The sequence below is a fragment of the Zootoca vivipara genome, chromosome 5 (genome assembly GCF_963506605.1).
Source record: "Zootoca vivipara chromosome 5, rZooViv1.1, whole genome shotgun sequence".
Lineage (NCBI taxonomy): Eukaryota > Metazoa > Chordata > Lepidosauria > Squamata > Lacertidae > Zootoca > Zootoca vivipara.
This window is the reverse complement of record NC_083280.1, coordinates 86,274,325-86,288,817: the sequence shown is the minus strand read 5'-3', so window position 1 is coordinate 86,288,817 and position 14,493 is coordinate 86,274,325. Positions and strand designations below refer to the sequence as shown.

The window sequence follows — 14,493 nt, the reverse complement described above, 5'->3', positions numbered from 1 at the left end:
GCTACTGCGCATGTGCCCCACCCCAGGGACACAGGGATTGGACCAGAGACTTGGAACGAACACACCACGCGCTTTCCCCACCAATGAAGAGAACCAGAACTCAGTAAACGAGCCACTGGCAGCTTCTCCTCACGCCTCACGCTCGAGAGCGGCTGCTGCTGCTGTGGGCCCTGCCAGCGCCGCCATCTTCCCGCACCCCATTCTCCCGCCTGCTCAGCGCTCAGCCTCTTCAGCTGCTCGGTAGTCCATCGGGGGAGCCTGGGGCCCTTGGGGCACATCCCCGCCGGTGGAGGCAGCGACGGAGGCGACGCCTGCGCGGTCCCAGGGCTTCCCCTCCGTTCTCGCCCGGCCGCTGGTTGTGCCCACCTCTCCTGGCGGCGTATCGTGAGGCGGCGGCAGCCGCCGCTCCTCCCCTCAGCCACCTCCCAACTCCCCCTGCCCTGCGAACATCGTCCTTCCTTTCCTCCGGTCACACGAAGCCGCCTCCACCCTCCACCGGCAGGGATGTGCGCCGTGGGTCCCAGGGCTTCCCCTCCATTCCAGGCCGCCCGTTGTGCCTGCCTCTCCGGGCAGCGCGGCGTGAAGTGGCGGCCGCGGCCCCGGCTTTTCCTATAGCCAAGCGCCGGGGTTACGATCCGGCCTTGCCGCTGCCGCCAGCGCTCCCCTCTCTCATTGTCGCGTTTGAGGGGAAATTAAAGCATTTTGGGCGGAGGGGAGAGAAAGCCGTTGGCGCCCGCCCCTTTCCCGGCTGCGCTTTTATTTTTATTTTTTATGGAGTGTTCCACCTGTTGAATGCCTGCCTACCCGGCACCGAAAACGACCCTTCTCCCTGTCCTCTGCACCGCCCGCCTCCTCCCCCCTCAGCGACGGGGCGTCCGAGGCGGCGCGAGCAGGCAGCCAGGCATTCGCGCGGGCAGCCCCTTTTTGCTTTTTGCCCCTCTTTCCTGCCTCTCTCCCTCCTGCTCCCTCTTTTTTTCCTTCCTTCCTTCCTTCCTTCCTTCCTTCCTTCCTTCCTTCCTTCCTTCCTTCCTTCCTTCCTTCCTTCCTTCCTTCCGTCCTTCCCATCTTTCTTTCTCTCCCTCATTCTTATTCTTTCTTTCCCTCTCCTTCCTTCCTTCTTTCTCCCTTTCTATCTTCTCTTCCTCTTTCTTTTTATTTCCTTCTTTATTCCCTTCCTTATTCCCTACTCTTCTTTCTCTCCCCTCTTTCCTGCCTCTCTCCCTCCTGCTCCCTCCCTCCTTCCTTCCTTCCTTCCTCTCCCTCATTCTTATTCTTTCTTTCCCTCTCCTTCCTTCCTTCTTTCTCCCTTTCTATCTTCTCCCCCTCTTTCTTTTTATTTCCTTCTTTATTCCCTTCCTTCTTTCCTACTCTTCTATCTTTCCCCTCTTTCCTGCCTCTCTCCCTCCTGTTCCCTCTTTCCTTCCTTCGTTCCTTCCTTCCGTCATTCCCATCTTTCTTTCTCTCCCTCATTCTTATTCTTTCTTTCCCTCTCCTTCCTTCCTTCTTTCTCCCTTTCTGTCTTCTCTCCCTCTTTCTTTTTCTTTCCTTCTTTATTCCCTTCCTTCTTTCCTACTCTTCTTTCTCTCCCCTCTTTCCTGCCTCTCTCCCTTCTGCTCCTTCCTTCCTTCCTTCCTTCCTTCCTCTCCCTCATTCTTTTTCTCCCTCATTCTTATTCTTTCTTTCCCTCTCCTTCCTTCCTTCTTTCTCCCTTCCTATCTTCTCTTCCTCTTTCTTTTTATTTCCTTCTTTATTCCCTTCCTTATTCCCTACTCTTCTTTCTCTCCCCTCTTTCCTGCCTCTCTCCCTCCTGCTCCCTCCCTCCTTCCTTCCTTCCTTCCTCTCCCTCATTCTTATTCTTTCTTTCCCTCTCCTTCCTTCCTTCTTTCTCCCTTTCTATCTTCTCTCTCTCTTTCTTTTTATTTCCTTCTTTATTCCCTTCCTCATTTCCTACTCTTCTTTCTCTCCCCTCTTTCCTTTCTCTCCTGCTCCCTCTTTTCTTCCTTCCCATCTTTCTTCCTCTCCCTCATTCTTATTCTTCCTTTCTTCCTCATTCTTATTCTCCGAACCCCGGGATGTTCTAGCGCCCGTTTACTCAACGGGCTGAATTACACTAGTTAGCTATAAAAACAACTCTTCCAATTATTCTCTCTGTAATTTATGTTATTCTTATTTTATCGTACATTTATGAATACTATATCTGCTTATCGTTTCATTTCTTACTGTTTATGCTAGGTTCAGCCTAAGTCTGCTATTAGGGTTTCAGATATTCCATTGTTCAATAAATATTCTTTGAACATCCTCCATTCCTCCTGTGTTTTTTTTCTCGTTTGTCCTCTTATCCTTGCTGTTGTTTCTGCCAACTGTAGGTATTCTAACATCAGAGTTTGCCAATCTGTTATGCTGGGTAAATTTTTGGATTTCCAATTTTGAGCCAATAGGACTCTTGGTGCTACTATTCCATACATTAGTAATGTCCTTTTTGTTGTTTTAATATCCTCTGATACTATATTTAATAAGAATATTTCTGGGTTTTTTTTCTAAATGTATGTTTTAGTAGTTTTTAAAGTTCTTCAAAAATCATATTCCAATAATTGCGAATGATGGGACAACTCTACCACATGTGTATAAAAGATCCCTTTTCTCCACTACACCTCCAGCACACAGACAAATTGTTTTTATACATTTTGGCAAGTTTCTCCAGTGTTTGGTACCACCTATACATCATCTTTAATACATTCTCCCTTAGGTTATAACAGGCAGTAAATTTCATATCTTCCTTCCACAGTCTTTCCCACTGTTCTACTAGGACGTTATATCTGAGATCTTGGGCCCATTTTATCATTACTGATTTTGTTTTTTCTTCTTTAAGTTCCCATTCTAGCAACAGATCATATAGGCGTGAAATGTATTTTCCTTTCCTCTGCATCAATTCTATTTCAAATTTCGATTTTTCTTTTGCAAGTCCCAATTTTTTGTCTAAAATAAACCTTTGATTTATTTGGAAATATTGTAGCCAATCAGCAGATGTTCTTTTATTTCTTATTTCTTTAGAGATAACTCATTTTGTTTCTTTTCTAGTAGTTCCTGGTATGTGGCATTTTTAACATCCATATTAAGTTTTTTCACTGTTACCATCTCTTTTGGTGATACCCACAAAGGTATTTTGGGCTCCAGGATTTCCTTATATTTTGCCCAGATTAGATATAATGACTTCCTTATCAGATGATTTAAAAAACCTTTGTGGGCTTTGACCTTATCGTAAATTAAGTATGAATGCCAACCAAATCTGTTGTTCACCCCTTCTAAATCGAGTAATTCTGGATCCTTCAAGGTTATCCATTCTTTTAACCAGACTAGTCCTGCTGCCACATGGTATAATTCTAAGTCCGGGAGAGCAAATCCCCCTCTTTCTTTTCTATCGGTCAGCAGTTGGTATATAATCCTAGGTCTTCTACCATTCCAGATAAATTTTGTTATTTCTTTTCTCCACTCTGTAAAACATTTCATACCTCCCAGAATTGATATAGTTTGAAACAAAAACATCATCTTCGGAAGTATGTTCATTTTGACAGCTGATATTCTTCCCCACAATGATAGAGATAGCTTGTTCCACGTCTCCATATCTTCCTTAATTTCCCCCCATATTCTCTTATAGTTGTCATCATATAATTTTATACATTTTGGTGTTATCCAGATGCCTAGGTACTTTGCTTTTGCTTTAATTTCTAGTCCTGTCTGTTGTTGTAACTCTTCCCTCTCTTTTGCATCCATATTTTTGGTGAGTAACATCATTTTTTGATAATTAATTTTCAAACCTGCCACCTTCCTGGGCTGGACTATATTTGGGGATGATGATGAATGAATTCCTTTGCCCCACAAATAACCCAGAGATGCATTTTAAATAAAAGCACACATTCTACTCATGTAAAAACACCAGGCAGGCCCCACAAATAACCCAGAGATACATTTTAAATAAAAGAACACATTCTACTCATGTAAAAACACGCTGATTCCCAGACCGTCCGCAGGCCGGATTGAGAAGGCAATTGGGCTGCATCCAGCCCCTGGACCTTAGGTTTTAGACCATAGCTGAGCCTTACCATGGTTTAAAGCCTTACCATGCTGCTTTGCTTCTTCCTCAGCTGTGCTACTGCTGCAACGCTGGGAGCTAAGCCAACCATGGCTTGGTTTAGCTTTACAGTGGTACCTCTACTTACGAATTTAATGCGTTCCGAACGCACATTTGTAAGTAGAAAAAAATCGTAAGTCTAATCCCATAGAAATGCATTGGGAGAAAAAATTCGTAAGTAGAAGCAACCCTATCAAAAAATTCGTAAGTAGAAAAATCCTATCTAAACCGCATCCAAGATGGCGGACAGAGCTCTATTCGTAAGTAGAGGTACCACTGTACTTCCAGACCTGGGCTTATGGCTTGTTTCCCCCTTAATGGCAAGCCAAGAACTTTGCAAGCCAAGAAATGTTATTGGCAACAACTTGTGGTTTATTCGGATACAGACAAACTATGAACCCTGCTTTGGACATAGCACTGAGCTGAACCATGGCTTAGCTCCCAGCATGCAGGGGAGGAGCAGGAGAGGAGCAAGGTGGCTCTGATTTTTTTTGCCCTGTGCACCATCACACCTCATTTTCCTTGAAACACAGTTAAGCTTAACTCTGGTTTAAACCAGCCTTTGCCAACCAACTGCCTCCCCTACCCCATTGGGGAATCTCCACACATTCCTTCTCAACTGCAGTTCTGTGAAAACCGTCATTATCTCCCATCCTTCTCTCTGTGCAGCAAGAAACAGGAAATTCTGAAGATTCTGCTCAAGATCCTGTGCTACTTTCTCTGCAGAAGGATTGATTTTACAGCCAAAAAACTAGAAGTTGTTAATATATATGTGTGTGTGTGTATATATGTATATATATGTATATGTGTATATATAATGTGTTCATTTTAATGCTTTAAACTATTGCAAGTCACTTTGGGCACATTTTGTGGAGAAAGGGATTGCTAAGCAAAACAAATAAATAATGACTGAACAGCATTCAAAAGCCTGCAGATAATTACTGTGTTTCTAAAATGTTATGCTCTACTTCTAGGTGAAGACAATAGTTTACATCATCCTAAAATGTAAGCTGGATAGCCACGTAAAAATGGAAGTGGAATTTTCCTCCGAGAGCTGCCAGTCAGTGCGAGTTCTGGCCAGGATAGAGAATGAATACACTGTTTCGGTTTCCGCACCTGGTAGGTGCCAAAATTGGCATTGCTTTGCTAAAACCCTTCTCTGCAGCAGAAAATATTAAACAGAATTGCACCTTATCTCAGAGGCAAATTTAGCATCAGCTAAGTAAGCAGAAAGTGAAAGAAACCACGTCCTCTTATGAAGGCTCCAAAAAAGAGCGCACTGGAAGCTAAAACTGTATACATGAAGCCACAAATAGATAGTTGCTAGAGTGTAGTAGAGCTAAAACAGCCTGATTAGACCATGCTTCCTGTTAGCATGTTGCATTGCGTCTGAAGTGGGGGCTTGCAAGTCTCATCATCATGGGTTGGTTGACGTCTGAGCTCCAGATGTTTAGAGGGCTGCCTCCACAGGAAGCAGAAGCTGGCTTGCGCTTCCTCTTTCTCCCACATTCTGCCAAATGGCCAGAGCTGCACTTAATTTTTGCTGTGTGGTAATTTTAGAAGCATAACGGAACTTAGATTTGTCATTCAAAATAGGAAGGATTATGTTGTGGAAGCTAAGTTAATTTTTATTCAAATGACAGCCTGGAGAGTATGAAAATCCTTAACGGAAACAAGTTTTTTCCTATATGTAGGAGTTTTTTCTCACTTTCCTAAGGGCTGAGTAGTGCAGTTGATTGTGCTTAGGGCTGTGGCATGGACCCTGTTTAGTTTTCATGCATGACTCTTTTAAGGGAGTTTGCGACTGTAAACTGCAACAGGTTTCGTTGAAACTGCTCATCAGAGAGGACTGGGGCAGTGCTGAATCATTCTAGGGCTCCCCCCTCCACCCAGTGCCAATTAATAAATAAAAAAGCAAGGACTCAGGACTGCTTCTTGGGCTTTGTTTAGGCCAGGAGTTCTGAGTAAATACTTCCTGCATTCTCTGGTTTCATCACATGATCACGGCTAAAGCAAGTTGAAAGCACTGATTGTGCTGCTGGGTGATTCTTGACCTTCCAGTTTTGTTCTCTTCCATAACTTTAGGTTTACGTAATCGCTTCCACTGCTGGAGCCTGTAGGTTTCTCTTGGCATGTTAAGCTCTTCCACACTTTCAGATACATGTGAAAGAGGCATAGCAGCAGCAGCTCCACCACTGGTTTTGGGTGGCATGGTTGGTACAGTTCAGCTTTCGAGGGAAACAGAGGCCCACCTGTTGACAGGTAGTACTTAGTTTCTTGGTGCATCCCTAACAGCAACCTTGGCTGTTAGGGAATGAATGACCCCAGGAATGAATAGGTAGCCGATGTTGCTTTTAGAGATGCACCAAGAAACCAAGCACTACCTGTCAGCAGGTGGGCCTCTGTAGTATTCCTCGAAAGCTGAACTGTACCAACTGTGTTCAAAGGAAGGCCACGCAGAGCATTGTTCTTTATTGATTCTTCTAGCATAGTGGGTTTTCTTTTGTACCTTGTCTGTTACTGATTAATCTTTGCCTTATCCCACAGACCTATCGCCTGGAGCTGTATGCCTGCGATTGTTTTCCGGGGATTTAATGATAGCTGAAGCAAGCATTTGCTATTACACTGACATGGAAGAAATTAGCAACTTGCTGTCTACTGCAGCAAATCCAGTGGAATTTATGTGTCAGGTAAATGTTAAAGATGGGGCAAAGGAGATAACTTGAATCAGCGGAGGAACCTTGAAAAATAGCTAACTGCATGTCAGCATAATTCTTGTAGTCTTGAGAGACACAAGCTATGCCTGGTGGGCATGCTGCTTTGATTTGTTTTAAAATCCAGGGTGGCAATAGAAATGATTAGTTTGAAAAAGATCTGTGAAACAACTGCAATATACCTTCCATGTAAAATTCAGCCATGGAGGCACAGTATTTATGAATTTAAATGGAAATTTAGGTTGCTATTTTATTTCCTATTTCAAGAAGGAACAAGGAGCATGTTTACTACTGTGTGATGTGGAAACATATTTTAGATGCAGCAGTAGCTAGAAAGAATTTGCTCCATGGCACCACGAGTTAAGCATTCACTTTTTCTGTTTGGGAACAACAGTGGAGGAAGGTGCTTGCAATAGCAGTGATGAAAGGGAGGGCTTGCTCATTGCTGCAGCGAAGCAAAAAAGAGGCTAGTTGCTTTGGAAGTCTCCGCAATAGTGGGAAAGATGGAGTACAAAAACAAAACAAAAATCAATGATGAGGTCTATGGGTTACCTGAACTGTGTGACTCTGACATCAGCTGCTGCTGAATGGATGTTATTCTATATATTATGCAAAGTTAGTAGCTTAAGTTTCTAAATTCAGACAAAAAGTGGAGCACCCATAAACCCTCTTACTGTGCCTCTCAGTTCCAGTGTGAAATTGAATAAGAGACCTTGAGATATAAAAAGAGTAACCTCTGCTTCATACAATCCCTGCACTAACATGTGTTTAGACATTCATCACTTAACGATTTATGAAAGGCTTCTTTTAGGAAGCTATAATCTCATTAAATGTAAGTGTGTGTGAGAGTGTGCATATTATTGTTGTTGTTGTTGTTGATTCAATTCATATATTGCCTTTTATCTGAAGATCCCAGGTCAGTGAACAGCATTAGAAACAACATTTATGTAGCATAATAATAAAAGACAATTAAAACCTCATGAAAAAATCATAACCATCCCCCCACTTTTAAAAGGCCATACACTGTTCAATGGCCTGGGTAAAAAGGAATGTTTTTGCCCGGGGTCTAAAGACATGGCGCCAGGTGAGTCTCTCTGGGGAGAGCATTCCACAGATGGGGAGCTACCACAAAAAAGGACTGTTCTCGTGTAGTCACTCTCCAAACCTCTCAGGGAATGAGGACACAGAGAAAGGCCTCACATGATAAGTGCAGGGTAGGTTCATATGGGGAGAGGCAGTCCTTAAGGCAGGCATGTCAAACCTGCGGCCCTCCAGATGTTTTGGACTACAATTCCCATCTTCCCCAACCACTGGTCCTGCTAGCTAGGGATCATGGGAGTTGTAGGCCAAAACATCTGGAGGACCGCAGGTTTGACATGCCTGCCTTAAGGTATTGAGGTACCTAATTTCTCCTAGGAGCCATCTACTGGGAAGCCACAGACTCTAGAGCAGCTTTTGCCAGTGCAGTTCCCTCCCAGATGTATCAGAGTACAATTCTGATCAGCCCCTTCCAGCACAGTCGTCGTAAGAGCTGTAGCCCGATACATCTGGAAGGCATCAGTTTGGCAAAGGCTGCTATAGATGGACAACGGTGCAATCAGTATTGTGGCACCTTTGCTTAAATATCAGGTGTGCCTTTGAATGTGGGTAAACGGTTCCCCAGAAGGGGATGACTTCTGTTCTTGAGATTTACAGGTGATGGATGAACTCCTGATATATTAGAGCATACTGTCTGGCTGAAATAATCTGATATGAACGGGTTCCTTCCTTGCATTCAGGCATTTAAAATAATCCCTTACAACACAGAAGCACTAGACAAAATCCTGACAGAGTCAATGAAAAAGAACCTTCCTGCGAGTGGTTTGCACCTGTTAGGGATCAACCAACTAGAGGAAGAAGACATTGCATGTAAGTGTGGTGGTGGTTTGAAAGTTATTGTGTTCTGTGAAAAGGCACAGTACAATGGTAGGAATAAAAAAAGAGAGGAAATGCCAGTTTGGCGTGTTTGATCATCCCACACAATACAAGGTAGTATAGGATAGAGGGTTTGGTCAAGCTCTCTTGTTCTCAGCTCAACACAAAATTTTTTAGAGTAACACATCTGCTTCTAGAGACAGGTGTGCTCCGGAGTGGTTTAATATAAGAATTTAGCCCCCTGGCTCATCAGCTGCTGGGTGTGTGTTAAATCCTGCTCATCAGAGCCTTCTCTGCAGGGAATGTTCTGGTTGTTGTTGTTTTATTATATTTAAATCCTGCCTTTACCCCTGACATGAACTTAGATCAGCTTGCAACTAAAATAAAAACAGCTAAAAACAGAGAAAAGAAAGCAATCATGAAAAAACAATTAAACACTAATAGTATAGAGTCGTATCTTGGTTCTCGAATGGAATCCATTCCGGAAGTCCATTCAACTTCTGAAAACATTCTAAAACCAAGGTACGGCTTCTAATTGGCTGCAGGAGCTTCCTGCACTCAATTGGAAGCTGCAGAAGCCGCATTGGAAGTTCAGCTTCCAAAAAAAGTTTGCAAACCGGAACACTCACTTCCGGGAACACTCACATTCGGGAGCCAAAACTTTCGAGTCACAAGGTGTTCGAGAACCAAGGTACGACTGTATGCACCCACACCCCATTTCAATAAAAATATACTAGCACCAATTATTTCCTTTAAAACAGTCAGTTCCCAAAGGCCTGTTGGAACAAGAAAGCTTTCACCAGGGTGGAAGGGCAAGAAGGAGGGAGCCAATCTTATTTCTCTAGGAAGGCAGATCCCCACCTCAACCCCTACGGGTCAGCTGAGGTGAACAGGATCACCCTCCTGTCCATCACCTGATGTCACCTTGATGTTAGATGATAAACAGGTGTGTGCACCACTCAGTGAAAGTTGGCCCATGGGGTGACTGCATAAAGTGATCTGGGCTGCTGGTCCAAAAGGTCCAAGGTTCTAATGCACCTTGCAATTAGGGTAGAAAAATAAAAGCTTCTTTCACCTGGGAAGGAAACTTTTGAGAAATCGGAGGTTTGGGCATGACACTAGCTCCGAGACAGTATAATGGCTGAGAATTGGCGAATTTATCATCCATGAGTAAAACTTTAAAAAAAGTAACTCGCCTTGCATGCCTGTTTCCTTCTTTTCAGGCCAGAGGGATGAAGAGCTGCCAACTCTGCTGCACTTTTCTGCTAAATATGGGCTAAAGAACCTCACTGCCCTCTTGCTTTCCTGCCCAGGAGCCCTACAGGCTTACAGCGTTGCCAACAAATATGGTCACTATCCCAACAACATTGCAGAGAATGAGGGCTTCAAAGATCTCCGGCAGTTCATTGATGAATATGTGGTAAGAGGGGTTGTTGCCCTTCTGTTACCTGTTGTCAGGGTGGTGGAGAGGAGATACCTCAGTACGGGGACTCTGAATCTTCACACTGCTTAGGGTGGTGTCTCACATAGAAACTGCACTCCAGTGGCAAGAATTCGATTGCTGCAGTTTTATTCCTTCAGAAAGTGATACTGTACTAGTATTTGAATGTGGGTCCCCTTCCCCTATTCTCCATAAGTTGAAGATGCATTTTCCTTAAAGTCACATGGATGATTCCTTTCTGACAGCAAAATAATAACCTGAAGGAGAGATCCTGAGAACTCCCAACACCCCCTTCTCCGAATTACTCTAGAACAGTGTTTCCCAAACATGGGTCTCGAGCTGTTTTTTTGGTGCTACAACTCCCATCATCTCTAGCTAGCAAGACCAGTGGTCAGGGATGATGGGAATTGTAGTCCAAAAGCAGCTGGAGACCCAAGTTTGGGGACACACTGCTTTAGAATCTAGAGCAGGCATAGGCAAACTTGGCCCTCCGGATGTTTTGGGACTACAACTCCCATCATTCCTGACCACTGGTCCTGTTAGCTAGGGATGATGGGAGTTGTAGTCCCAAAACATCTGGAGGGCCGTGTTTGCCTATGCCTGATCTAGAGTAATTGATAGGGTAGATGATATTTGTGGAATTAGGGCCTGGAGATATTGGCACACTTCAGTGTTTGTAGGAGGAAAAATAACACCTGTGAACAATGTTGAACAGATCTTCAAGTAGATAGAGAAAGCATATGCAGAAGCAGTGTGGATTTGTCAGTGGGAGACAGGCAGGTCGGTGTCTCTCTGGATCAGTGGCAGAGGTGAAAGGTAACAGCACCTTTTTGCTCTGCTTTTCTGGAATTTCTGAGACAGGAATGCTTTAAAGATTTAATGTATGGCTTAGGCCTTTTGCAGGAATGTCATTCTCTGAATGTCATTCTCTGCATAGATACGATAGTTTCTGATTTAGCATCACTTGTGACATTTCCCTTTTCCACATATAACGGGCAGTGAGGAACCTTAATGTGGGAAAGAGAGCCATGCTCTGGGGAGGGATTGCGGTTTTTACGGAATCGGGGCAAATGTGCACACCAGCCCTAGAGGGTGGAAAGTGCAGAAAGCGAAATGCAGTAAAATAATGATTTATCAAGATACGATACCCACCCTGCCATTTCATGAAGTTTAGAGGTGCGTGACTGCAAAGGAAAGGGGTAAATTTCCTTGTATGTGTTTCAGAAAGTGGCTAGCTGATGATTGTGTAGGGGCCCTGCCTCTAAACGTTTAAAAGAGTTAACGAAATGTTGTGGGCAGTTAGTGAACAAAAGGCAGTAAGACTAGCCTGCTCCCCTGTATGGTGGTCTTTCTGCTCATTCTGCTGACTTCTACCCCAAAGTTCTGCCCTGCCGTGACAGCTCCACTGCATATAAAGACTCAAGTGTGGTAGGAGGGGTCATGTTTTGGATTGGTTACATGGGGGCATGCTCTTAGATTGATTCAATGGCATTCAGCACCACCACTGCCTCAATGGGTCTGTTTATTTTCTTTCTTCTAGGAGACAGCAGACTTGCTGAAAAGCCACATAAAGGAACAGCTGATGCAGGGCGAGGAAGATGATTCTGTTTATGAGTCCATGGCTCACCTTTCCAGTGACCTGCTGATGAAATGCTCTCTGAACCCTGGCTGTGATGAGGAGCTCTATGAATCCATGGCTGGTTTGGTTCCTGGTGCTACTACAGAGGACTTGTGTATGTATAGTCTTCCTCTTGGTCTTAAGCTCCACGTTTATATAGACGCTGTAAGAAAACAGCATCCGTAAAGTAGCGCTGAGTCAAAATGCCCCCCGGTTTGCCCTCTGGTCTGACAGCTTTCTATTTTCTTGGCTCATCTCAGGCTGTTGCCCATAGCTCATCTCTGACAGAGAAGTGACTATAATCTTAGGAACAAATTCAAACTTCCAAGACCTCAAAGTTTTTTGATTAGGGGGCTTCATAGTTTTAGATTACATACTACAAAAGAACATCAGAAATAAGCTTGCGACCCTACCGTTAGGCAATTGAGACATAGGCTCGACACATCTTTGTGTTTCTTTACCCTTATAGTTGAACGGTATTCCCAGTGGAATGGAACACTTTTATCTTCCATGAAGAATCTGTAGTTAGTCCCTTTTTTTTAATAGCCTTCTGGAGATCTCCTTTAAGATGATAATTCTTTGTTCTTCTATTTGTAGTGATTTTTGGAAATGGGCTTGGAGAATGTAGTCTCTGATGCTTCTTGTATTAAATATCACCAAACAGTCCCGTGGCAGTTTTTTAGCTTTGGCATATGGAGACTTTACTCTGAAAACTTTATCTATCTCTTTATTCAGTTCTTCCTCCTCCATCTTCAAGAGTTTAGATTGATGTTCGATGATTAAGACTCTGATTTCTTCATTCTGATGCTCCGGAATGCCTCTCAGACATAGCGTTTTTGTTTTAATTCCAGAAGTGCAATATTATCGAGTATATTCTCTTGAGTTCCTGTGTTTTCATTCTTTCTTGATCCCTTTTAATCTCTTGGTCCTCTTGTTTATTTCTCTTAACTGCCTCTTCCAAAGGGGACAAGGTGCCTTCTTGTCCTTTGCCTCAGGCAGCAAAATGTCTTGGGCCAGCCCTGATGTTACTGAGGCAGGTTGCTAAATAGGTGTAGCCAGAGATCAACTTAAATGACACCTGGAGAGCCGTAAGTGGCATGTATGTGGAAAGATAAGCAAGTGTGCATCTTATTCTAATTTCCAAAAGGATTGATCTAATTCTGGAATCCGTTTCCCTGATCTCATAAACGCAAGGTTCCATTATTGTCCCAGAGATATGATCTGATTGCTCATGGGTGTTGCTAAGGGCATGGCTGGAATCCTAATATGAATGTTGGAAATTGAACAGCATTCTTTTAAAAGATATAGCTGTAATGCCATGAACCAGTGAGGGCTTTATATATTATTTTAACTAAAAGCAGACACTGGCAGTTTCTTATTTGTTTGGGATGCTTTCAGAACAGCTATAGTCTTACAGCATCACATTGGCCACTCCTGAATTAGAGAATGTTGGAGATGTGTCTGGCTTTAGAGTTAGTATCAACCTATCTATAATAATCAATGTATCTACCGTGTTTCTCCAAAAATAAGACACCGTCTTATATTTATTTTTCCTCAAAAAACCACACTATGGCTTATTTTCAGGGGATGTCTTATTTTTTCCCTCCTCCTGCTGCCGCGGCCGGCATTGCTGCTGCGCCTATCACTATGTCTTATTTTCAGGGTATGGGTTATATTCCTTGAATACTTAAAAATCCTGCCACAGCTTATTTTATGGCTACGTCTTATTTTTGGAGAAACAGGGTATTCCACAAATTGTTCAGAATCACCTACAGAATTCATATACATTTCCATGATTTAACAAGCCATTCCTATGGAGAATCAGAATTCCTTCAATTTACATGAGCTTAATAAATCGAACTTGGACTTCTTATCCACTAAGCTAAATTAAGATATTAAAGGACAGACTAAAGAGTCAGTCATGGCTGCCACCATGTATTGCTGTAAGTAGAATGAAACGTCTCCTTCCCCCTAGCTCTATCCCTGATCAAGATCTAGACAAAGCAATTTATCAGAACAAGTTAATTGTTGTTTACTGTTGTAACAATTGTTTTCTCAAAATGTATCTTCTGTACCATGAAAAATACATTGAAAGCATTATCCAAAAAAGCAAAGAAACAAAAAAGATCTGAACAAAGCCAGTGTCAATTAACAGCTTCTCTTGGACTGGTAAATTACTCAGATTGAAAGGAAGTGTATTGCAAAGATCAGTAAATAAACTGGGTCCGGATGTACATAACATGGCAGGGTACCATGCAAGGAGGTCAAACACAGAATGTTCTAACATTGTTTCAAGTCCAAATGCACACAACAGAACAAAGAATTTTCAGATCGCGACCTCTGGATGTTTTTTTTTTTTTGGTAGGCATGAGGAACTGACTCACCTTGCCACTGGATTATTTATTTATTTGCATTACTGAGAGCGGCTTGCAGCAGTCAAAGTACTACGTTCCAGGATAAAACAGCAATATCAAGACAGGCTCAGCACATTTTCACCGGAAATGGCAAGGGAGTGGGCCAGATAAACCTAGTAGGGCAAGGTTATCTACAGTCTGGGTGCAGCCATCAAGAAAGTCCTTCCTATCCAACTGCACCTCCATCATTGGTGGGACACAGAGAAGGGCTTTGCTACCAGATCTTAGGGATCTTAGGCCATTTGGGACTTCAAAGGTTATCA

The 14,493-nt window shown here is 43.2% G+C and overlaps 1 protein-coding gene across 1 annotated transcript in view; it reads left to right on the top strand.

Annotated features, from left to right (window-relative positions):
- The window catches only part of PIK3AP1 (phosphoinositide-3-kinase adaptor protein 1), a 43,722-nt gene that overhangs the window by 13,874 nt on the left and 15,355 nt on the right, over positions 1-14,493 (top strand). Inside the window, exons 4-8 of the mRNA XM_035138125.2 lie at positions 5,104-5,248; positions 6,677-6,819; positions 8,622-8,751; positions 9,981-10,177; positions 11,739-11,931. Coding sequence (XP_034994016.1) covers positions 5,104-5,248; positions 6,677-6,819; positions 8,622-8,751; positions 9,981-10,177; positions 11,739-11,931 — 808 coding nt within the window. The remainder of the gene's footprint in view (positions 1-5,103; positions 5,249-6,676; positions 6,820-8,621; positions 8,752-9,980; positions 10,178-11,738; positions 11,932-14,493) is intronic.